The sequence below is a fragment of the Carassius auratus genome, chromosome 38 (assembly GCF_003368295.1).
Source record: "Carassius auratus strain Wakin chromosome 38, ASM336829v1, whole genome shotgun sequence".
Lineage (NCBI taxonomy): Eukaryota > Metazoa > Chordata > Actinopteri > Cypriniformes > Cyprinidae > Carassius > Carassius auratus.
In genome coordinates, this window is record NC_039280.1 from 21,824,478 (window position 1) to 21,848,795 (window position 24,318).

Sequence of the window (24,318 nt, forward strand, 5' to 3'; positions counted from 1 at the left end):
GAATTTAGATCGGAGCATACTGGGGAAGTTCTCTTTCTATGTGTGCAACGTGCAATTATACACAAAAAAACTACAACAAACCTACCTTTAAGAGGTGCTGATTTACCCATTTTGTAAAAGTCTTTTTCTGGACTCGGTCTCTTTCATCTGAAAAACAAGAGGGATTGATGTTAGAACTGCTTTCAAAGTGTTGCAAAATAATTTCTAAAAAGAGCCTCTCAGAGTGGGAGTGTCTCTCAGAAGTCAAGATGGGCATAGAATCACCAATACCCCCAATTCTGTGGCAAAAAATAGTGAAGCAGTATCAGAAAGGAGTTTCTCAGAGAAAATATTTGGCGCATCATAAAGAGAAAGATAGAACAAAGAAGACCTAAGACAGTTGAGCAACTAGAAGCCTGTATTAGACAAGAAAGGGACAACGTTCCTAAACTTTAGCAGCTTGTCTCCTCAATCCCCAGACATTTGCAGATGTCAGATGTCAAACAGACATCTGTTTTAAAAAGAAGAGGGGATGCCACACAATTGTTCCAACTTTTTTTAGATGTGTTCATGCCATGAAATTTAAGATCATCTATATATTTTTTTCAATTTAAACCTTTGATTTTTAACTTCTTTAAAAATCAGGTTTGAAATTAAACACACTATATATTTAATACATGCACTACAGTATACTTGACCTGTTGTTTTCATCATTTAATATATAATTGAATAAATGTTGTGAAAGCCTTGAGGGGTCTGACTGTCTGCACTGTTAGTGCTTCTCGCTGCGGAAGTTTCCCAGTGGGCTCTCTTCGAGGAGGTAACACTCCCCAGCATCCCAGAGTCCCTTTCTTCTTCCTCAACCCCAAGATCTAGTGCCCCCTCCCAAGGATCGGAAGCACGCTAAATGGTTACTCGACACTCATGCGGACGCTCTCCGAGGAGGGTGATTTCGAGAGCATTGTTGAGTCCCCTCAGTTCACCCAGTATGAGGAGCTTGTCGAGGTGATAACTTGTGCAATGGCAAAATTAAATCTTGAGTGGCCCACCAAAAAGGCTGAACCAACAAAGAGCAATTTAGATGAGCGTATTTTTTATGTTCTAAGAGTCTTGCCATTTTTCCCTGATCTCCACGCCGAGGAGTCGAGACCATACTAGGCCCGTCTCTTTAGTCCTTCTCTCTTCATTAACCCTGCAACCACAGGTGCTTCAGGGCACAACGGTCTCCAGCGAGCACATATCTCCACCTGGGAACATAGCGATCTGAGGAGGTTTCCAGAATGGCTAGTTCGGTCGTTCTCTGCCAGTCCATCATTTCAGGGCACTGAAAGAGCCACTCCTATTACACCGGAGGTCAGTCTCAAGAGACTGATTCCCTTAGTAGATTTCCTGGCAGCGCAGAAACGTATGCAGTATATCTCACACTGTATCCTGCTGACTATAGAATGAGGTTACATAATTCAGTTTGGTTCTCCACCGCCTTGTTTCTGGATTGAACTGGATGTTTCCCACCCTGGTGGATCCCGAGCAGGCTCCGGTATTAGAACAAAAAGTAAAAACTCTCTTGAGGAAGGAGGCCATCCAGTGGTCCCTCCTCTTGACAGAGAGTCCAGGTTCTACTGCTGGTATTTCATTGTTTCAAAGAAGTATGGGGTGTTGCATCCCATTTTAGATCCGTGTCAGTTGAACCGCTCAGTCATGCAAGTGAAGTTAAGGATGCTCACACTCAATCAAGTGGTGTCTCAGATCAGGTCTGAGGACTGGTTTGTCGCAATCAATCTAAAAGTTGCATACTTCCATGCCTCCATCCTTTCTCAACACAGGAAGTTCCTGAGGTTTGCTTTTTGGAGCGTAGCTTACCAGTATCATGTCCTTTCATTCGGCCTTTTGCTCTCACCCCGAACTTTCACGGAGTGGGTGAATGCTGCTCTGCCTCCACTGCGACTCCAGGGCATCACATACTCAAAAATAATGACAATTGGTTGATTATAGCTCAATTGGAGAAGTCGGTGGTTCGGCATTAAGATGTCATTCTTGCCCATATAAAAGAATTAGGGTTAAGACAAAATACCAAGAAAAGTGTGCTTTGTCCATCACAAAGAACCACTTATCTGGGTGTAGTATGGGTTTCGACCACGATGCAGGCACAGCTGTCTCCTTCTCAGATCGAGTCAATCTTCACTGAGGTCACAAGAGTCACTCATTGTCAAGCAGTTTCAAAAACTGTTGGGTCTGATGGCAGCTGCGTCCAACGTGATACTTTTTGGCCTGCTGTATAGTACATGATACCCCTACAGTGGTGGCTCAAGACCAAAGGGTTTTATCCGAGGGGATATTTGCTTTGTATGATCAAGGTCATGCTGTGATGCTTTTGTGTCTTAGACATGTGGAGGAGACCAAGGTTCTTGTCACACAGCCTTGTACTGGGAGCTCCTTGTCATTGCATAATGTTAACAATGGACAAGTCCCTCACCAGTTGGGGTGCAGTCATGAGTAGCCTCCCTGCCTGAGGTCTTCGGAGCGTGTTGTGGCACCTATTCGCTTCTAATTCTTCTGTACCACTTTTTGAAGTCAGTCAAATTATAAACAGTATTTGAAACACAAGCAAACCACGATCTTCATTTTAAATGTTTACTTCCAAAACAAAAAAAATAAAAAACGTTACATGGTACGCACGGTCAAAAAACTGTGTTGCTTCCAACGTCTCTAATTTCAAACTAAAACTAAACACATCCAATCACTTGCATTGTGACGTAGTGCGATCTGACTGGAAGCTCAAAATAGTTAAATGTAAACAGATCTACACATTACTAAGTATGCATTTTAAACCAAAGTATATCTTATGAATTTTAATAAAATATTTTCTTATTAATTTTACTAAATTATTATTTCAGATTAACTAATCTCTATATGGCTCTTACAGAGCGACTGTCATCTTACATGGCACATCAACTGCCTGAAGATGTTGGCTCTGTATCAAGCACCGAAACACATCCTCCCAGACCTCAGAGGCCATCATGTGTTGGTGTGCACGAACAACACAGTGGTGGTCTCATACCACCAGGGAGGTCTGCGTTCGCACCACTTGTAAAAGCTGGCACACCAGATCCTTGTGTGGGCCCGGGGAAACTTCTTTAACTAAAAGCAATTCACATCCCCAGGCATCAATCAGGGAGCAGACATCCTGTCGAGACAGGGATCGAGGCCCAGGAAATGGAGACTCCAGCCAGATGTAGTGTGTCGGATTTGGAGAATGATTTTCTCACAGGATCTCCTCTCACAGGTGGAGGGTACGATCTTTCAACCCTGCCAGGAGCTGTGGAAGCTGTGGTTGTAGCCCCTGAGAACCATCCTTTAATTCAGAGCTCCCTGAGGAAACTTTTCAATTCCTGGTGTGGAAATTACCAGCTTTACCTTGTTAACTTCCCAGTCAGTTCAGTGTTAGAGTTCTTGCAGGCACTGGGTTTACCCACTCCACCTTGAAGGTGTATGTGGCGGCCTTAGCTGCTTGACACACACCTCTTACTGGTCAATCTGTGGGGAGACACCCCCTGGTTACACATTTCCTCTGCGGTGCGCTCCGTTTGAAACTGAGGTTTCAGATTGAGTTCTGACACTTAAGACTCTCTTCCTATTAGCCATTGCATCACTAAAGAGATCTGCAGAACCTGAGGTCATGTCCTGTAGGTCATGTCAGTGCCCCTTTCTTGTTAGACTCCTGATTAGACTCCTGCATCTTATTTAGCCAAAGCTGTTTTGTACCCCAGGATGGGGTACATCCCTAAAGTGCCCTCCTCAGTGCCATGGCCCGTCATACTACAGGCTTTCTGTCTTCCTCCCTTTCAGGATCTAGACAAGCAAAAGCTTAACTGTATATGTCCAGTGTGAGCATATGTCCACAGAGCTGCCATGTGGAGAAATTCTGACCAATTGTTTGTTTGTTATGGTTCTTCCAAGTGAGGTCTGCCTGCCACTAATTTAAGTTTTCAATTCAAGTTTATTTGTATAGTGCTTTTTACGATACAAATCATTGCAAAGCAACAACTACGGCAAAAGGTCCAGGAGGCACCAGAAGCAGTACGAATGTCAAAGTTGTAGGAAGGAAGTCTGGCCAATTGTTTGTTTTTTAAGCAGACCTTCAGTCAGTGGCCTGCTAATGCCACCTCTATGTCCTATGAGTCCTATGGTCTTCCCTCCCCCTAGGTCAAGGCTCACTCTACCAGAAGCATAGCAGCCTCTAAGGCCTTCCTGTCAGGTGTGGCTATGAGGGATATATGTAAAGCTACTACCTTGATGTTCGTACTGCTCCTGGTCCTTTTGCCAAAGTTGTGCTGAGAACATACACACTATTCAGGGACTTGAAAGTCTGACAATATGGGCATTATCATTCCCAAAGCTTTTTGACACAGCTCAAGTTCCTGAAGAGGAATGCCTCAAGGTTACGTACTGTATGTAAACCTAGTTCCCAGAAGGAATGAGATGCTGCATCTACTGCCATTCTTTTGAGATCCCTGTGAGAACTTCCTTCATTCTGCCAGAAATTGCCACTGTTTCCACTGTATGTGCTTTTATAGCTTCATTGTCGCTACGTCACCCAGTCCATGACATCTCACCCATTCATTGGACTGATTACAACCATGATTCAGAGCGTGGTCATGCTAAAGTTGTTCCCAAAGCATCTCAACATAGTGTCTCATACCTTTGGGGGAACTAGGGTTACATATGTAACCTTGAGGCGTATTATATAATTTTTAATTGTATTCAAATGATCATATATGAAAAACAAATTAGAGTACAGTAATAAATAAAATCGTTAAATAAATTGTTGTGTTATCAAATAAGTTATCAAATAAATCTTAAGTTTTATTAATTCATAGATTATTAAAGCATCCGTCCATAACTTTTTTTGGGGTTAAAAATGATCGGAAAACAATATTTGAGCAAGTACATAACCAGCCAGTGTTCAAAGCTTTTGCCTTACTTTAGTTAGTAAGTTTTCACTGAAAATTTGAGCATGCTGCCACATCGTTACATCACATCTGTAAACATAAATGAGTTGTCCTGGTTACTAGGCTACCGAATATAAGGATCATGCAGGTGACAGATCATTTATAGCCTTTTCTCACAGCAGCTGGAATAATTAAATGTTTCATTTTGATGGCGAATTTTTATCCAGAAAGGACTATATGTTTATGAAACACATGTGAATAAAATTTTATTATATTCCAGTTTTAAATGTGCTTCTGATTACAGATAGTCTGTGATTACACAAGATTAGTATTTTAAAGACAACCAGCCTGCCACACATACTCCTCATAACATTAGATTCTTACGTGCTGACGCCATGCTGAGCACAACACACGCAAGGAAGATAATTCCGCAAACTGTTGCAATTGCATGTTTTCAAACAGAGATGGCAATAAAGAGGCAAAACTTAGGGACAGCATCTTTAAATAAAGTTTATTTTTGGGTCAAAATTTTGGGCTAAATGATCACTTTAATTGGTTTTGGTGTTTCAATAAAAAAAATATTCTGGTTCATCACAACATTATTCTTATTATTATTATTATTATTATTATTATTATTATTATTACATACATCTGTTCATTATAGGGTTGGGGCGATAGACGATGACATCGTCAATCGCTGATGGCTGATAGACAACCCCAATATTGCACCAGCATCATGATTCCCCCGCCCCTTATTGAATGCACAATCATTGCAATGGCTAAAACTGTCTACAGTGGATGCAACAAAAGGACCGTTGAAAATCATCAGAATTTTGTTCCAGGATGTCATAAACAGATGACAGCAGCAGTTCACTTTCAGGGATTTGTGATGTCATGCCGCGCCACTTCCAGTGTAGACAGCATCACTAATTATACTGTGTTCTAATGACTAATCTATATAATGAATCTCTATAATAGATCAGTGGTTATATAGTATTTTGTCGCACCATGCTGCTTACTGTACATACGGTGTAGACACGGTCTTAGGAATCGTTAGCTGTTTTCCTTTATAAGGATTCATGCTTTGGGCACACCCCCCTATTTGCCCACGAGATTTCATCGTCCATCGAAATGTTTCACTCTAAACATCGGCTGATGCTAAATTTAAAGACATCGATAACCCTAGTTCATTGTAGGGCTGCACAATAAATATCAGCCAATAATTAATGTGCATCTTATTAGGAGTGCCCTATAAATATTGGCCAATAATAATGCACATCCTAGTTCATTGTAGAGAATGTAAATACATTTAGATAAAAACATGTCTTTACCCATCCTGCCTTCAGTTTTAGAAGAACTACAAACTTTTTAGCTAATGTATAAAGAGTAATATTGTCTGGCATGGCGGGTTTCTTGTAATGTTATAATGCTACGTTTCTATTTCTGGACAGGATATGAAAGCAAATTACAGAATAAGACTGAATCCCAGTCAAGTCTTGCTTCCATTACACAGCACTCCCAACAACAGTATTTTGTTTCCCGTGTCCATGACAACAGATGTGACTGTGTCAGACAGCTCAGCCGCTGACTTTTAATAAAACAACAGCTCAATGGAAATATAAGTAGTATTTCCAAAACCATCAATTCATTTATATATATATATATATATATATATATATATATATATACATATATATAAGTAACTTGTGCTTTGCATCATGCAAATGTTTAAAATCTGACACGTTAATGGTAATCACCATCTTTATCATCACTAGACCATGTATTCAATGTTGCATATAAATATTTGGAAAGGCCCTTAACTGTTCTCTAACAGAGACCCTGTGGTGCAGAAATCTGAGAACTGAATCACTATCTGTCAATTAAAACAGAGACACAACCTCAAACTAATCTGAAAACTACACGTTGACACTCTCTGAGGAAATGTGTATGCAAACTTGTGTTGCTGTGCATGTGCTAGTGTGTTCTGGGTGTTTGCTAACAGTCCCCAGTCAAGACTCTATGATATTCCGCCATAGATATGATTTTCACTTTCAAAATTAGTTGTATGGATCTTTTTTGCCATGATTTAAGATCCATCAGACGTAGAGTCTGATGACTGATATCTGATGTAAAGTAACAGCACACCTCGCCTCAACAAGAAACATGATTAAAGATATTGCAAAGATAAAATATTTGGAAATGTGGTGTGAAGTGACATGTCATGTTTAATGAACAGCTATGTAAACAGATTTGGTGCCCACTGCAAAATATTTGATTCACCCTCAAGTGAAAACCCCATCAACTTCAAAAAGACATGCCTAACAAATCACATAATTTGAGGCATTTTGATGATGCAACACAATAACATGACAAGCAAAATTAAACTGCTATACTGTACAATGTACAGCATGCCTCATTAATTAATTATTTCATTAGGAATTGAATAAGTGGTTGCCATTTGCTAATTGACCTATCAGTAAGCCCTTCCCCTCTAAAGCAGATGAGTTGCCACATCGTGTGTGTTGAGGACACATTGTTTGGCTTTTTTTCCCTAAACTTTATTCCCAATATGATCCACAACCTGCCTTAGCAACACAACTAATTAATAACACAGAACATGAATGTGCTGCTGATGTGAGCCAATGTCACTGCAGTCACCTCAACCTGGCAGGAACAGCCAAACATTGCATATCTCACTGTACTTTGACCACTTCAGCAATCACAGAGATAAACTGTCCCTAAGAGCATTACGACACAAGATCTGGGAAGCGAAAGAAAACGAAAATCAATCTAAAAGCTTGGCACACTGCAGCAAAAGCAGACGATCTGGCAGGAAGCTGAGGAAAGCTACTGACCCATGCAGCACATGAGCGCCACCAGCAGAGCGTCCCCCCTCATCAGACGGCCCGATCCCGGCTCAGGTGCCTTGAGCAGTGTGTCGTGCATGTCTGACCGCCGTGCGAGTGTGTGAGCCGCCGCTGAGGGTGGGACTCTGCTGGCTTCCCCGTGAGGCAGCATTTACTCCCTTGCTTTTCCTCTCAGTATTCCCCCTCAACCGTCTAGAACAAGTTCCATCAGGTTTTCCAGCAGCACGCAGTATGTAACAGGCTCCACCACACGGTCAATGTTTACATAAGAACAGCGTGCTGGAGTCTTCACTGCAGTGAGTTACTAAGGCTACTGGCTGTAGCTCTTGAGGAAATGATTTTGCTGAGCAATGTGTACACAGCGCACAGTGCTCCTGTGTGAAGCAGCAATGAACGGGCATGGCTCTATGAGGAAATAATTATCTTTACCCTTGTACATAGACACACCACAGCTTAAACTTGCCACTCAATTTCTGAGTGTTCAAACCCATTCTGTACAAACAGATTTCAGTCATTTATGGAAATGACAACCAAATTGTACAATCAAATTCACACCTAAAAATTCAGTTACAGAAGCATTTACATTACAGTATTTACAGTGTTTTACATTTTTTATACTGTTAACTTAGATAATTTAGAAGTTTCATCTGGTCTTGTTGAAATATATAGGTGAGTATCATCAGAATAACAATAAAAGCTAATCCTGAATTTTCTGATAATATTACCAAGGGATAACATGTATATTGAAAATAGCAGAGGGCCTAGGACAGATCCTTGTGGAATTCAGTAAAGTATGGAGTGCCTCAAGGATCTGTGTTTTTGACTCCAGGGCCCCTCACTGTCCAAATACTGTCCAATATAAGGACCACAAATGAAACAAGCCTATGGGCTTTTTGTGTTTTTATCCTTTTGGACACTTTGTGTTGATTGTTGTTGTTCAATAAAGTATTAAATCAATCAATCAATCAAACACAATATATGCTAATGTATTTCTAGTGTTTCTGCTATATTTATGACCAAGCTGTTCTTTTTTATACACTGAATTAACATGGTTTATTAAATATACTAAATTAATTAACCACTATTCATTTTCCGATTCTAGAATATTTATTTGGTATGTTTATATATAAAAAAAGTTAAATAAATAAAAATAATATTAAAGAATGAAAGATAAAACAATATTATAAATATTATTTTTTGATTTTTTTTTCTGAATTTTATTTAGATTATTTAAATAACAATAATTTATTAATCATCCAGGCCCCCTGGTGGAGAGCAAGACATCAAAGGGATAGTTCACTCAAAAATGGTTGTTCTGTCATTATTTATTCACCATCATGTCAATCCAAACATGTATGACTTTGCTTCTTCTGTGGAACACAAAATAAGGTATTTTGAAACATGTTTCTACTGTTTTTGTCCATACAATGAAATTTAAATGGGTCCAAAACAACACTGACACCCAATGACTTTCACTGTATGGAGAAAAAAAAAAAAACTTAAGACAGTTCACAAGGCCCTTCTTCACTATAGTTCTTCACCAGGCCTGTGGTCTGTCCATACATTACTGCATGCCGCTCAAAAGCACCAGCTTATAAAGCATACACAAAACATAGTGCTTCTCTCAGAGCTGTGCCACAAAAACTATGCTTTGCGTCCAACATATAAAGAGCTGTTGTGCTCAGGTTCAGTTTGGGTCACGTCCCAGTTCTGTCCTCACTGTCGCTTCTCGACTGTTCTGTCCAACACGGACAAAAAACCTGCCGCTTCTGTCAATAGCTGTTTATTAAAAACTCAATGGACAATAAAAGGTCTCTAATCGTTCGCCAAAAATATCTACATAAAAAGCTGTTGGTCATTTTTTTTTTCTTGGTAACAGCCATGAGATGTCAACCACTGTGAATGTAGAATATAATCCTTCCTTCCTGCACACATACAGTTATTTCATAGGAAATGTACTCACACATTTAAAAGTGATTGTGGATTCTCTAACATTGTGATCTGCTATATCCATGATGAGAAAGCATTTTTAACATAATCAGCTTCAAAAATAAAAGCTATTCACTTAACGATATATTCTTGTTGTGGTCTAAAATGATTCAAATGCATGATTGTGGGTTAAGCATTTAAATAAGACATCTCAGGGCAGAAGCTTACCTAAAGAATGATGTAATGATGAAATAATATTTAGAGAACGGCGCCCCCTTCAGGACACAAAACAATGTGTATTCTGGCTTTTTGATCACAGAATTCTTCCACATACTGAACCAGTGAGTCACCTGTCCATAAAACTCAGATAAACATAAAACCATAAAACAATAACTGGGCTATTATCAAAGTAAAGTGGCGTTAAAGGTCACTAACTCTCATTAAGAGCTCATTTTACAGCTCAAGACTTCATTAGGGCCAGTTTATTCTACATTTCTCCAGGCAGAGTCTTGTGAAAGTAAACAAGCCCGTGCCTGACGACACGTAATAATCAGAGAATGATGACTAAAGCTGTTTCATTGCCATATCTCACTTCACACAGATCACTTATAAACACATTATGGTCCATAAATCACAGGAAGCTGAAGAGGCGTGTGAGGTGACTGACGTCTGAACATGAGTGGACAAAAATGATTTGAGAAAAGCTAAACTGTTTCAAACAGGTCTCTTTAATAGTACTTTTATAAAAAAAATTAAAATAAAAGAGCTCCAATGCCATTACCATGTGGTGCCGCCAGTGCTGCACAAATGAAAGGTTTCTCTTTTACAGGTGTGTTTGAGTAATAGCGTGTGCTTGAAATCCCACATCGATCTGGCCAGAACAAAGACCTAGAACAGAAAAGCTACAATATCCAGTGAAACCTTTAAAAATGCTTCAGGATGCAACATGTCTGAGGTCAAAAGTATTGAGCTGGAGAAATACTGGAAGAATGTAATATTCACTTGACCCCAGGTGTCCTTTTCAAGGAAAAGAACCAGTTGTGAAGAAACTTTGTTTATATAAATGATGAAAGTAATGCACAATACAGGTAAGTCATAAAGAAAAACCGCTGAAGTGTCACGCTAAACTAGACAAAACCTGAGAACTGAATGGCACAACCTTACATTACCTCCACTAACTTTAGAAATGAGTCAGCCATTAAAGCAATCTATCATTAAAATAATGTGTGTGTGTGTGTGTGTGTGTGTGTTACGAAACTTATCACAATCCCATGCAATATTAATCATAGAACTTACAGTAAGTGTTTTCTTGTTTTTCTCAGTTTGTTGTACATTGCTTCTTTAGGTTTAATATGTAACCTCAAGGTTTTTCGCCTCATTAAGCACATTGTTCTTTCCTCAGTCAGCGAGAAACGGACTATGCATACAGTACAGTACCCTGTACAGATCACCCAGTGGACTGGGGAGGAAGTGATGTCGTGCTAAGAATAACCACGCAGCACAGGTCTCCTGTCATCAACGGCTGTCTGGTATCTGTGCCAGTTATTGTGCCAATGTTCATCTGAGCTCATAAGACTGCTGCTGAATCTCTCCACATGATCAAAGTTCACATGTACACAACATGTACAGTAATGATCTGCTGCAATATTAGGATTATAACTATGACCTCTGCACTCCCAGCATGCAACAGCCTGGTGTTGTTCATTTACCAAACGTTTCATATTCAAAGCTCATTAAGAGCAACTTGTGCAATACTAATTGTAGGGATCGTCCCACTGAATCAACCCCACTATCACAGCAGGTCACTTCTACATGGGGTGGGGTATTTTGACCTGGGACAGAAACTACTACCCAGATTGCACTAGCAAGCACAAATAACTAGGAAAACTTTGAGCTAGTAAAAGTTCCCACACCAAACCCATGTGAGCCAACCTGCCTGTGTTTACTCATAATTATGGGTTGACATGTTACACCTTTCTGAGGATTAACACTGCATTCCCGACAACTTCCGATTTAAACCAGATTTCCATCTTTTAAACAAGAATGGAAATCCAAAAACTCAATTATCTAGCTTTTCAAGCAAGCATTTTTGAGCTTCTGTATTTGATTTGATTTATTATGTGAATGAAAGCCTAAATTAAATCTGTTTATCAAATAAATCAGTTGTGCCTCTTAAACGGATTTCCTTTTATGATTTCTTTATGAACTTTTTGAAACTTAGGTTGATGGACTTTCAATGGATGGACAACAATAAAAGAACAATGATCAAATCAGTTTAGCAAAGGTTTGGAGAGACGTTTGTGTATCATTAGTCTGCAACCTGCAAACAAAATTGAACAAGCTACAAAAGACTGAATCACAGCAAATGAAATCTATAACTTACACTCATGTTCAAAAGTCTGGGGTCAATAAGCTTGAAGTGAAAGTGAAATTATGTTTAGAACTTTCTATTCATCAAAGAATCCTGAAGAGAAAAAAATTATCACAGATTGCGCAAAAATATTAAGCAGTTTTTACTGTATTTTGATCAAATAAATGCAGTCTTGATGAGCAGAAGTTTTGATTTGAAGTTAATGATATATGATGTTAATAAATGATACTGCAGGTGTACAGCAGCAGAACAAATGCTTGCATTGCATGATTATCTCTGGACATTTGCTTGCCAGAAGACACGTTTGTTGACAACTGAACAACTGCACAGCTAACAGGAGGGCTGGAGATCTGTCTCCTTCCATATGTCTGGAAGAACACAGCACAAGTCTTTAAAAACAGAGAAATAAACACAAATGGTCATTGGAGATAAACAACAATTGACGTTCTTCTCATTCCACAGCTGTGAGAAAACTGGAATGTGTCCCTCAGGCAAAGCATGTGAACCAAATTCAAGAGACAAGGCCTAAACGCCTTCATATGGGTCAAACAAACAGCCTAAGGACCTGACCCCTACAGTTTTACAAGATACCCATCGCTTCTGTAGCATCACATCACACATCCAATGCACCTAAAGCAACATGATAATGCATTTCAGTTTTAAACAAACCAGTACCTTTTATAACCAAATGTGTGGTCTACAGTATACGCCCTAAATTATTGTTTATAATAGGAGAGATCTAGTTTTGTTGCATTGCACTTGATTTCAGTTTACAGTAAGTAACCTATTTCATGATTCCATGTAATAAATCCATACATCCACCCAGAATTTATTTGCAATATATTGTTGTGTTTACCATAGTATTACCTTGTTAGCTCAGCAACATGCTAAGCAACTGCTAATGAGGAAGGGAATGTCAACAGCTAGCCTTAAAGTATGCTGTAAATATTAGCACAAGATTATGCTAATTGTTCAGTATCATGGAAAATGTCAGACGTTTTGCCATCAAAATATTTCCCATAGTCAGTGATTAACCCCTTACACACCACACAAATACCACAGGACAGACGCTACAAATGTTCACTTAGCATTTTGCAAAGCTACATTGGACTCATATGCTACCACGGTACTCCTTAACATGGAAACAGAATGTTTACCATAAATATGATGCTTTAAGAGATTATATTTTGTCAGAAAACAGAAATTTTGAATGTCCAAATAGTGTACCATCAGGGCTAAGCTAAACGTCAGCTAGCCAAGCTAACCAAACCACCATTATAAGAGCTTTATCTTAATCAGGTTGGGTGTCTCAGACTGGAGAGATCCATTAGCTCCAGGATGTTCTCAGACCAAGCCTCCTCTCAGGCATGATTTAGAGGATAATTGTGTGATAAAGCTGCGTGGGGAGAAGAGAGTAGGGATCACGCGACTGTGATGTGTATTGATTACCACCATTAGGACTCGAGCATTTAGGCTTAGATGTTTCAATTAAACTCTCTGGAGAGATCAGCTATGACGATAGATCTCCCTGTGCATTACAGTCACAGAAAAGAAGAAACACAAATCAACCGAGCTCTATTAAAAGCTAAAGTCCTCGTTTGACTAAAGAATCTTTCACTTGCAGTGTAAATGAGTCCGAACACAGTTTTGAAACCGTATCAGAGGAGAGGCTTTCAAAAAGACAAGGAATCTTTCTGTATGTACTTGTTCTGTACTGCTGAGTCACTGCTCTCGATGACTAAAGAAAAATACACAATTTCTTCCTCTGGTCTTCAAGAAATGGTATTATGCAGAATCCTCTTCCCCCATAAGAGCCCAAAGCAGTTTTAGGTGTTCCCTGGTCAGAAATCCCTCTATTGTGCTTGTTAATGAATGAAGGCTATATCAGAATGACATATTAGCAAACTACTGTAACCGTTTTTGCTGTGTATTGTGCATTATATGAAAAATGTCGGTGTGCACAGAATAACCCAGATGACCCACTACATTCCCCAAATTGTAAAGAATCACACTGCTTGAAATGCTGTAGTCCTATCCCACAATGCAATGTGCAGAACTTCACCTTTCGTTTCCAGTATAGCATATCAACTAAAACTCAGATCATTGAGAGTTCAGATAATTCTACCCAAAACTGCACCTAATCAAGTGTGTATGATCAAAAATTCAATGTAATATGATCACTGATAACAATACTGCATACTGCAATCTGAAATGTTTCTGGCTGAATACTGCATGCAGTTTCACAAACTGAGTTAACAGTGATCAGTCTTCAGTGTTGTGATAATATTTCATTCTAAATACAGTAATTGTCTTAACCAGAAAAAATGTATTGCATTAAAGAATTTATATGTCATGTTAGTTCGTGATACATTCACTTATAATGCTAAAAGTGTATTAAATGTATTTAAATAATCAAAAAGCATGTGTAATTAATTGAACTTTTTTAATAATTTAGCAATTAATTATTGTTTAAATTTTTAGGGCCAGACGAATTCCATTTTGTTTTTTCCCAAAAGTCTTTATTTATATAATTATTATTGTTATTATAAAAAAAAAAATCCCAAACTTTTTCTTCCATTTTAATATTTTTGTACTACAGATTTCAGATAATTTAATATTAAGAATTAAAAAAAACAAGTCTAATCAATTGAACTAATGAATTCATCTTACAATAACTGGGTCCTATGAAATGTAATTTTTCTCTCAGAAATTAATATATACAAATACAAAATATATATACATATATAGATAGAGATAGAGAGAGAGGTGGGGGGGAATGTATGATTTAATAAAAAATGTGTTATCAGAAATGCTTAATAAACCAAAGGAAAATGTAACAACAATGGGTTTCTTTTAATAAGTAATAAAAAAAAATTAAAAAAAAAACATTTAAAAAAATGAGTGCACAGTTTTTGTTTATTTACAGAGCATGGGAAAAGGTGCTGTATTGGATCTAGTCATATTAGTGTGCTCTTTCTAAAGTACAGCGAGCGTCCTGAGGCTATAGCAGGTCCCAGCAGAGCATCTGCATTGGGTGTGTGAGGGGGCGGAGCCATGACTCACCACATGACCTCACTCACACAAAGCTGAGCACATTCACTAACTCACACTAACAAAAAACTGTTACTTCATCAAGCAGACAGTGAGCATGATCCTCGTTTGAATCACTGCCCACCTACTCTGTGTCCTGTTACAGCTGCTTTCCATTTATAAGCAGAAACAGCTGGGAATCCATCAGCAAGCCAGTCTTGATCAATAGCCAATGCATTCTTAGCACAAACCGTTTGCTCTCAAAGACAGCAGTCTGCTGATCCAATATATAACAGTTATGTTACAAACTAAGATTTAAATCAAATAAAGAAGGACCTGCAGTAGCGGTTGAACTCCTGATGAACATTACTGTTGTTTTTGTTTTAAACCTGAGTGTGCTTTGTTAGGAAGAGCATCTGCAGTTCCGTCGATGACATCATGTAGTGCACAGCTGCGGCCGCTCCTCTGGGAAATGACATCAGACTCAGGAAACGGCTTCAAAATGAGACCTCACTACATTTAAGATTATTTCAATCATTATATTGGAATCAAATAATATTGTCCTTTTTTTCCCCAGCTTGCATGTCATACACTGCATTATAAATATGTACTGAAGTGCCACGACACTGTTAATCTGTATCAAATAAATTATTATTCATGATATTCATGATATAAATAAAATACAATTCTTTTGTAATAAAATAGTGTTTCACCTGTGCAAACAAAACAAATCAACATGAGAATTAAAGATAGTTATTAAGCATTAAGTGAGATGAACAGAAACAGCATTAGTGATAGACTGATATATGAAACAGGACAGCACATCAGATGATATTTCATCCCAGTGAGATTATGGCACTTTACACAATAAGATTACCTTGAGATTTTTCTGCTGTCAGCTGAAAGTCTAACAACAGTTTCTGTTTGGAGCTGCTTTTATTCACTTAGTGTAAAGTCAATAGAATATGTAAAAATGCACAGATGAACACATATCTGTTGCTATATTATATTTTTACATTTATATATATGTGTTTGTGTGTGTTTGCATCAGTGCATTCACTAATCTAAGGGATGAAATGGATGCACTCTAATATATATTGATGCTTATAATTAATAATAAATGGATGCTTGAATTAAAAAATAAGATATCAGCACTTTTGCTAAAGCTTCTAATATGGACTTGAAAATACATTTGCACATTATTCTCATCTTCTGTTTTGAGTCTCTTATCATTGCTCTCCAGCCCCTGGCAGACAAACTGGACACTGCAGCTGTAAGTCCATGACGATCTCCTATCTGAATGATGCTACCGATCTCTCAACCTCCTCACAACTCTTACATAACGTCTCTCTGGGGGAACTGGTTGAGCTGCCAGCAAAGATTTGTCACCGCTCCAGTGAAGCTGAATCCTTCTCTTTTCATCACGCAGAGAAAGAGCCTTGACTCTGGCCGCATGTGAGGAATGCATTCGCTGGGTTAAGAGTAATGCACTCATGTGAGTGTTCAACTATCCAAAAACCACTAGCATCCACAGCTAGGACTGTCACAATCACACCGTTCCACACAAGACAGCGCTGAACCTGGGAGACCGAGGAAGAGGAGGGGCTGATGACGAACACAAAGACAATGACTCTGCACAAGCACAGGAGTCCAAATCACAATAACACTCTCTCACAGGAATGAAGGGCAATGTTATTACACTCTTCTTTTTCTCTTCTACTCTTTTTTTTTATGAATCTAAATAAAATGGCTGAATTTGTTTTATAATATTTTATATATATATAATATATAATTTGTTTTATATTTGTCTATCTATCTATATATATATATATATATATATATATATATATATATATATATAAAGAAAAAAAATCAGGCTCATTGAAGACAATTAAACAGTGATTAAATAAGAATAAGAAACTAATTAAAAGTAATCGGACAATCTACACTAAAACAAATAAATACGAAATGCTACATAGATTGTATATACATGATCAAATGTCTAAAAGCTGCATAAACAGTTTCTTATTAAAGTGATTTAGTTAAGAGCAGTGTGTTGTTAGCCTAACATGAGTGACAGACACTGCTGTCACTTTAAGACCTGATCCAGTGTACTGTTACACACCTCTTCTTTCTCAGCTGTTTGCTTTCACTGAAGACCTACTGAGTTTACAGGGATACTTGCAAAGGCTGGCGTTTTGACACATAAAAGTGTGTGTATTTAATGTTCAAGGCCTATAAAGCGGCAAAAACAACTCCATTCAATACTCTCATGACAAACCTTGAATATATCGAAATGAGTCCTCTTTGACTGCTGATTATGTTTCAAACTGCAATGCTTAAAAACCCATGCAAATGATAAGTGTTCATGACCAGCACAGCAATGTCACACAAGCAAGTAAGCAACAGTCCAAAATCTCTCCAGGTACAGTATGTGGCCCACCCCAGGTGTCTGTTGAAGTGCAGATGAAGTGGTGTTTAGTGTCTTATCTCTTCATAAGACCTTCTGTCTGCGTCTGGAGTGGAGCACTAATACACTGCAGAAAATCAACCAGGGTTGCATGAAGAGAGGAAACATAAAAATTGCTGAAAAAAAAAACCCAGCAGTGAGCTGTTAAAGCTTTCCTTAATTTGGTTTATAGGCACTTCTCAAGTTCGGAAAGATGGTTGCCACTTTTTGTGTTCCCGAAGCCAATAAGAAACTCGGAACCAATATGCAGAGATGAGTTCAAAATATATCTTAACATCTAGGAGATGACTATTGGTTCAATTCATCACACTGGAGACTGAAGGTCAAGTCAAGCGCATTGCATTGTGGGATATGTGTGAATAGAGTGAGGCAGGTTATCCAGATACAGACCCAGCCGATGTGCACAGATGGCTTTTCATCCACAGAAACAGAAATCAATTAACGAAACAGCTAGGAGACCTAAATGATCTACACACAGCTGATCACCATTAAAGCATGTTTGTGGACTGAGATCATCTCAGGACAAAAGCCGTGTGAAGAAACAGACTCTTAGAGACGTCTGACAAACGAGCACACAGCGAGGTCAAAAGAGATCCAGACATATGAGGATGAAAAGCGTGAGTGATGTTTCCTAAGGCAAGCACTCACACATTCGAGAGGTTAGAGAGCGAACCCGTAACCCTGTCTCTTCAATCTGATATCTGTGCTCAAAATATGGATGCAAGAGACCGTGATCTGAAAGCATCTCATACTGCTGCTGCTAAGATAAAAAACTGAAATCATAATGAAACTGCAACTCTCCTGTTGAACAGGGTGCACAATAATTGCAAAATAGCTAGCAGACACTTCTGCAGATGAGTGTAAACAGTGTGTGATTACACTGGCATAACACTGTGACCATAGCCTCTCACCCTAGCAACCGCATAACAATGCCCTGGCAACTGCATCTGAACAGGCACTGACATTTATTCAGAAGGTGAATTAGTGCACTTAGTACTACACCGCAACTTTAACCCTCTGATGCCTACTTTATCCTATTTGACACGCAATATCATATTTGTTAAAAAGATCTCATTGGTTTACATTAAAATAAAACTTTTTGGCCATATATCAGCAGAAGTGTTTTCCCCTCAAGGGTGAGCTCCATATATGCAATATATAAAACTACTGTATATAAGTCTGATGTGTCAGATATGATATTCAACAATAATCACATTTGTAGCTTATATATATATATATATATATATATATATATATATATATATATATATATATATTTTCTTCAACTTCAATGAACTGTTACACTGCATTAATTTGTTTGACCATTGTTTCATATGTCAGGCTTTACAAGTTGAAAATGCCGTAGCACTTCTAATAATCAAATAAAATCTTCAAGATGTTGTGCTTAAGTCTTACTGGAGCTAAAAATATATCACGCTTTTAAAGAGTAGAGAAAAAATCAAGGAGCTGATAACCTGACAACAAACAGAAGTTCAAATCCTCTAAACAGGGTTTCAATGGCAAACGTCCCGTCAGAGCTGTGGGATGTTGGGTCATGTGACTGTGTATCTGTGACCCCGAGCCTCATCACAGGTGTGACATTACACATTCCCTCTGTGCTAGCCAGCTATTTATGGACGTTGCTTCAAACGTGTACACTCACCATGCAGAAAGACACACTTTCACGCTTTCACACACCAACAGAGGAAGCACGGCTATGAAAATTGATTTACTTTTCACTTTATGTTGGTTTAGATATGAAAAGCACTAACACCATTACTCTTAATGGCGAAGTCAAGCGTGTGCTTCTGTGGCATTTGATTGCTTTCAGAAAAAGCCCATTGGTTGAGTCAGAACTTATCAGCAATGTTTGGAGAATGCCATAGTGCCACAATATTTACACTTTTCTGGAAAATCAAACTATGAATGTCTCACCCAGGCTCTGTTCTTAAACCTAGAGAGACATCTGTCTAGACAGCATCGCATTTATATTATATATAACATTAGGGCTGATCCACATGGACGGTTGCAATATTATTCTCCTTTCTATGTTGTTATATTTTGGGCCAATTCTATTTCAAGCATTTGATGTATCCTCTGCAGATCTGTTAGTCCCAAAATCTAGTGCTCCACCAGCTTTCATGCTCAGGGTTGACAGATTTTAATACTGCAAATGCCCCAATCAGACAGAGATATTTTTTTCCCAACATGGAAAGCATTCACATGCTCTCTCTACACAAATCCTCTCAAAACACAGACAAACATGTGAGTTCCAGTTTTGTGATGATCCAAATGATCGTGTAGTACAGACAGTGTTTTCCTCACAAGGCCGATGTGTAGTCTAAGCAAATTTAAATGTCACGGGAAAAGCATGTTTTCACGACAGAATCTGCAATACCTCAGGGGTTTGCTGCACAAGTCACCATTCTTCTGTTTTCCTCGGGACAACAGAAGAAGCTGGCCTCATAAGAAGGATAGCAAGTCCCAGCAAGAAGCACAAGTCCAGCCCTTCTTCTGCTGAACCAGCAGCATCAGTCACAGCATAGTCTCCTAATGAAACTAGTTTCAGACTGGCGTCAAAGGCACCGTAACATCACCTCCAATGATACTGAAAACAATTTAGCTGGGATTCAGAGATGGCCAACCAATGGACTCAGTGCTTGTTAGCAATAATGCACTTTCGATAAGTAGACATTATTGTATTTTTTCAGTGCAGAAGAGTGTGGGATATCAAACGTTGCCAAGAATACATCTATGCCAGCCAGATGAAGAAATCTTCATAGACAGGACGTTATGCAACCCTGGATTCAGACGTGCTTTGATGTCTTTCGTACCCTCTAAGCAACAACTGTTCAGGTTTGGACACTGTTGTGTCTCAGAAAGAGGCACTTAACACATAATAGCTGCAGGTGTGCTGCAACACGACACCCTTGACCCCCACAACTTCCCTAAAGCAAGTCTGATGACCTGAGAGAGCTGTGCATCAAACTCTGCAGCTACATGACCTAGTAGCAATTGATTTGATGGGTATTGGCACAAGAATCAAATCCATCTGACCTGGTTAAATGCCATTTGCCCTGGTACTGAGTGTACAAACTAAATATACCACAGCTCTGTGTTTTACCAAGGTGTGAAGAATTTCATGAAAGAGCTTCTTAAATGAATAGAAAGGACACACTGGAGCTCACACCCACTCCTGAGTAGATCTTGAGCTTTCTTAGCCACACAATGTTAAAATAACACAAGGGCTTATGTCTGCTCTTCACCTGTTAGTACACTCCAGTCCTGTACGTGATGGTAACTGTGCACGACCCCACGCAGGGTGCATGTTCCAGTCTCACACTCACAGGCCTATTGAAATGTGCGCTTTTGGGTCCCGCTCAAAAGTACAAGATTAAGACATTTTGAAAGGAGCCGATTTAATCTGATCTAAGAAAAACGCTCTGGTTTACAAGAACACCACTACAATAATCCCTTCTGCTTGTGTGTAATTATCTTTAATACCCAATTATCCAGGTACTGTACCACACACTCTCAGTGCTTCTGACCCGAAACCCAAAACAAACCAAATTCCACAAAGTAACCGGACACTAGACATCAACCATTACCTGTATGTTTCAGCACCTGCCAAGTGATTTTTACATTTTTATAACAAATGTCTACAGTAAATTAATCATTACTGCAACAATGAAAACATAACTTTTTATTGATTTTTTAAATATTATTATTATCCAAAAAAATTTAATTGCCCCATAATATTTTTGTTTTTGTCTGAGAATTTACACATTAAGTGATTTTTAATGATTGTTTTATTACAGATACAGATTTATATACAGTGAACAAAATTATAAATGCAACACTTTTGTTTTTGTCCCGATTTTTTTTTTTTTTTCTTTTTTTTTGTACACAAAAGACCTATTTCTTTCAAATATTGTTCACAAATCTGTCTAAATCTGTGTTAGTGAGCACTTCTTCTTTGCTAAGATAATCAAATCTATTGTTCCCCTCCCCCTCTTATATAAATGTACACTGAGTGCTTTACATTATGAGTTACTTGTAGTTTGACACCCAACAGTTTCAGTGTGTCTTCCCCAGCACTGAGCCCTTCACACCCACCAAATCCTGCCTAACATACACTGAGCATGAGTGTTCACTGCAGAGACATTTAGCATATGAGATAACTGAAGCAGACAGTCTATGTCTATGTGAAGAGCTCTTGTTCTGAGAACAGCTCCAGCAGTGTTACTGTATTACACCAAACATCAGTTTTATCATTGTCCACAGTTCCCACTCTCTGGAGATCTCCAAACTCACTGAATAGACTACTGACAAGTGTAATAGACATGGATGGCTTTTAATACTGTTTTGAATTTTATATGGATCTGTACTTTATAAAAAGTGCAGCTCGCTTCATATTATTAAGCATGGAATATTCTGGTGATGATTCAAGAGGAAGGACATTCAGAGCATCACAGTTTCCAGTGTCTCTGGAGGCATTGTCAAATGGTTAAAAAGTCATTCTTACAGGAAGAACTAAAACCAGACTCAATGTGAGGCAGTACAGTATGTGTCATTATTAACTTGTTCAACAGAGAAGGAAATGCTTATTATATATATATATATATATATATAGTTTATCATTTTCTCGACTAAACTGTTCTCTAAACTCAAGACGTCATGTAGATTCCTTGTTAATCTCCTTTAAAGCAAAAAGACTGCTTCTGAAAGACTCCTTTCAGACAGTGTTGAAAACACCTACTTTGATGACAACCTAACATTAAATAAAGCACGTAACACACAGGTGCAGTGCTAAATATTGAATATCAACACAATACATTGAGAATATCACACTGGATTTGATGTGATGAATCAGAATGAGAGAAATATAAGGTTTTATACTTCAGTAGAAAATGATTAATTTCTGTGAATCAGTTCAATCTGTCAATCTGAATGAACCCAATTAAAAAACTGATTTATTTCCATAACTCAAAAAAACATTCCATCAGAACATTTTCATGCAATCCAATGTCTTATTAAACGAACATCAATAAATACTGCATATTGGTCATAAATATGCATTGTTAAAATGCTGCATTTAAACAAAATAATTAAATGATATATGATTAACCCATTCTTGGGTTTTTGTTTTGTGCAGCTGACTGTGGGATACTCGATTAGTGCCAAAAGGGTGAAAAACACAGGTTTAAAAAACACATACTTTACACCCTGATTACTGTCTAACTGTGCTTGCTGGCACCCACACATGTTTATAGTGACCAATAAACTAGCTCTGATAACCTCTGGCCTCGAGTCAAACACTCCTGACAGCCAGAACAAAGTGTTTTTAATAAGACGCAGCTTCCACCTGACTGATTCCAGAAAATCAGGAATGTTTGGGTGTTTTCAACTGTGTGCATCAACCCATTAAAGCAATTTAAACTTCATTTTTCTAAATAATCAAACATGCATGGCTTCTGATTAATAAAAACTGTTTTTTCCACCATGGTTTTATGAACTTAAATGTTAATACAACTGTAGTATGCTATGTAATAAATAAAAACATCTAAGATAATAAATATAAGAACTTATTCGTAATGACTCATTCATCAAGCATAATAACTTGAGAAAGCAAAAATCTGAATCAGAGTGACCCTTCATCATATGACTGCAGCAGCTTCACACACACACACACACACACACACACACACACGCTGTTGGGCTTTTCTGCAGCTGACTGTTAGCTTATGATACTCAATAGCTGATAGATGATCTGCTGCTCTGCTTGAGCTACAAATCACCAAAATCAACACTCATTCAATGGGGGAAAATGTATGTCCATGCTTTTATATAATTCCCAGGACATGCATGTTGCAGACACTGAGGCTGACCAACAGGATGATGCTGAGAAGAAAATAACAGCCCTAAGCCAGGACTAATGATCCAAATGACTGGAAGCCACTGGAAGGACATGAGGGGAGGTGCATTTAGAGCAGACACCATGGATGGGACAACACCACAGACAAATGTAGCGATCTAGCAATCAAATCAGATTTTCACAATGGGCTTATATAACAAACATCTAATGCAATCATCTGAACACACAAACAGAACAATATTTCTACACGATCTGTCAGATAGACAAAATAAAGGGGTTCTGTCTGACTGTAACAGGTTTATTACATTTGTCACATCAGGTCAGCAAATCTGCTATCAAGTAAACGGTTTCCTTTCAGTACACAATGAAACAATGTATGTATTAATGCACGCATGAATCACGCTGATGCTCTGACAGCGTTAACCCTCTCGCTGCCGAAGCACAAATTCATTCAACAAGCGGCCAAAGCGGATTCATTCTTTACCTTTATATTTCTCAAGCACGTCCTCGTAGGCCTGGAGATACTCCAGCTCGTCGGCGAGCGTGTACGGAGCCGCTCCGTAGCGGGCCATTGGCGGAGCGGTCGAGGCTGCTCATTTACCGGCCGCACTGGTGAAGTGAAGCCTGACCGATCAGCACCACTGCTCCGTGACCGGCGACGCCCTTCGTCCCCTCCCAGATCCGCCAACCGGCCAATGAGCGAGACTTCCTCTGCCGCTGCAGCCGTGCGCCGGTGACAGCGATCCGCGGCTGTCCTTCACTGTGTCCAGCAAACGCCAACGGGTTCTTCACAATAATACCCGTTTATAACGATATGCCGTTTTGCGTGCTTATTTTACGCTGCTAGT

The 24,318-nt window shown here is 38.7% G+C and overlaps 1 protein-coding gene across 7 annotated transcripts in view; it reads right to left on the reverse strand.

Annotated features, from left to right (window-relative positions):
* Positions 1-24,318, reverse strand: part of dst (dystonin) — a 160,375-nt gene that overhangs the window by 129,673 nt on the left and 6,384 nt on the right. For 5 of the 7 annotated variants that reach the window (XM_026224744.1, XM_026224752.1, XM_026224745.1 and 2 more), the window contains one exon: positions 86-147. In XM_026224744.1, coding sequence (XP_026080529.1) covers positions 86-147 — 62 coding nt within the window. Of the gene's footprint in view, positions 1-85; positions 148-7,783; positions 8,059-23,954; positions 24,305-24,318 lie in introns of those variants that run through there. The other 2 variants (XM_026224750.1, XM_026224749.1) reach the window with 2 other exon arrangements.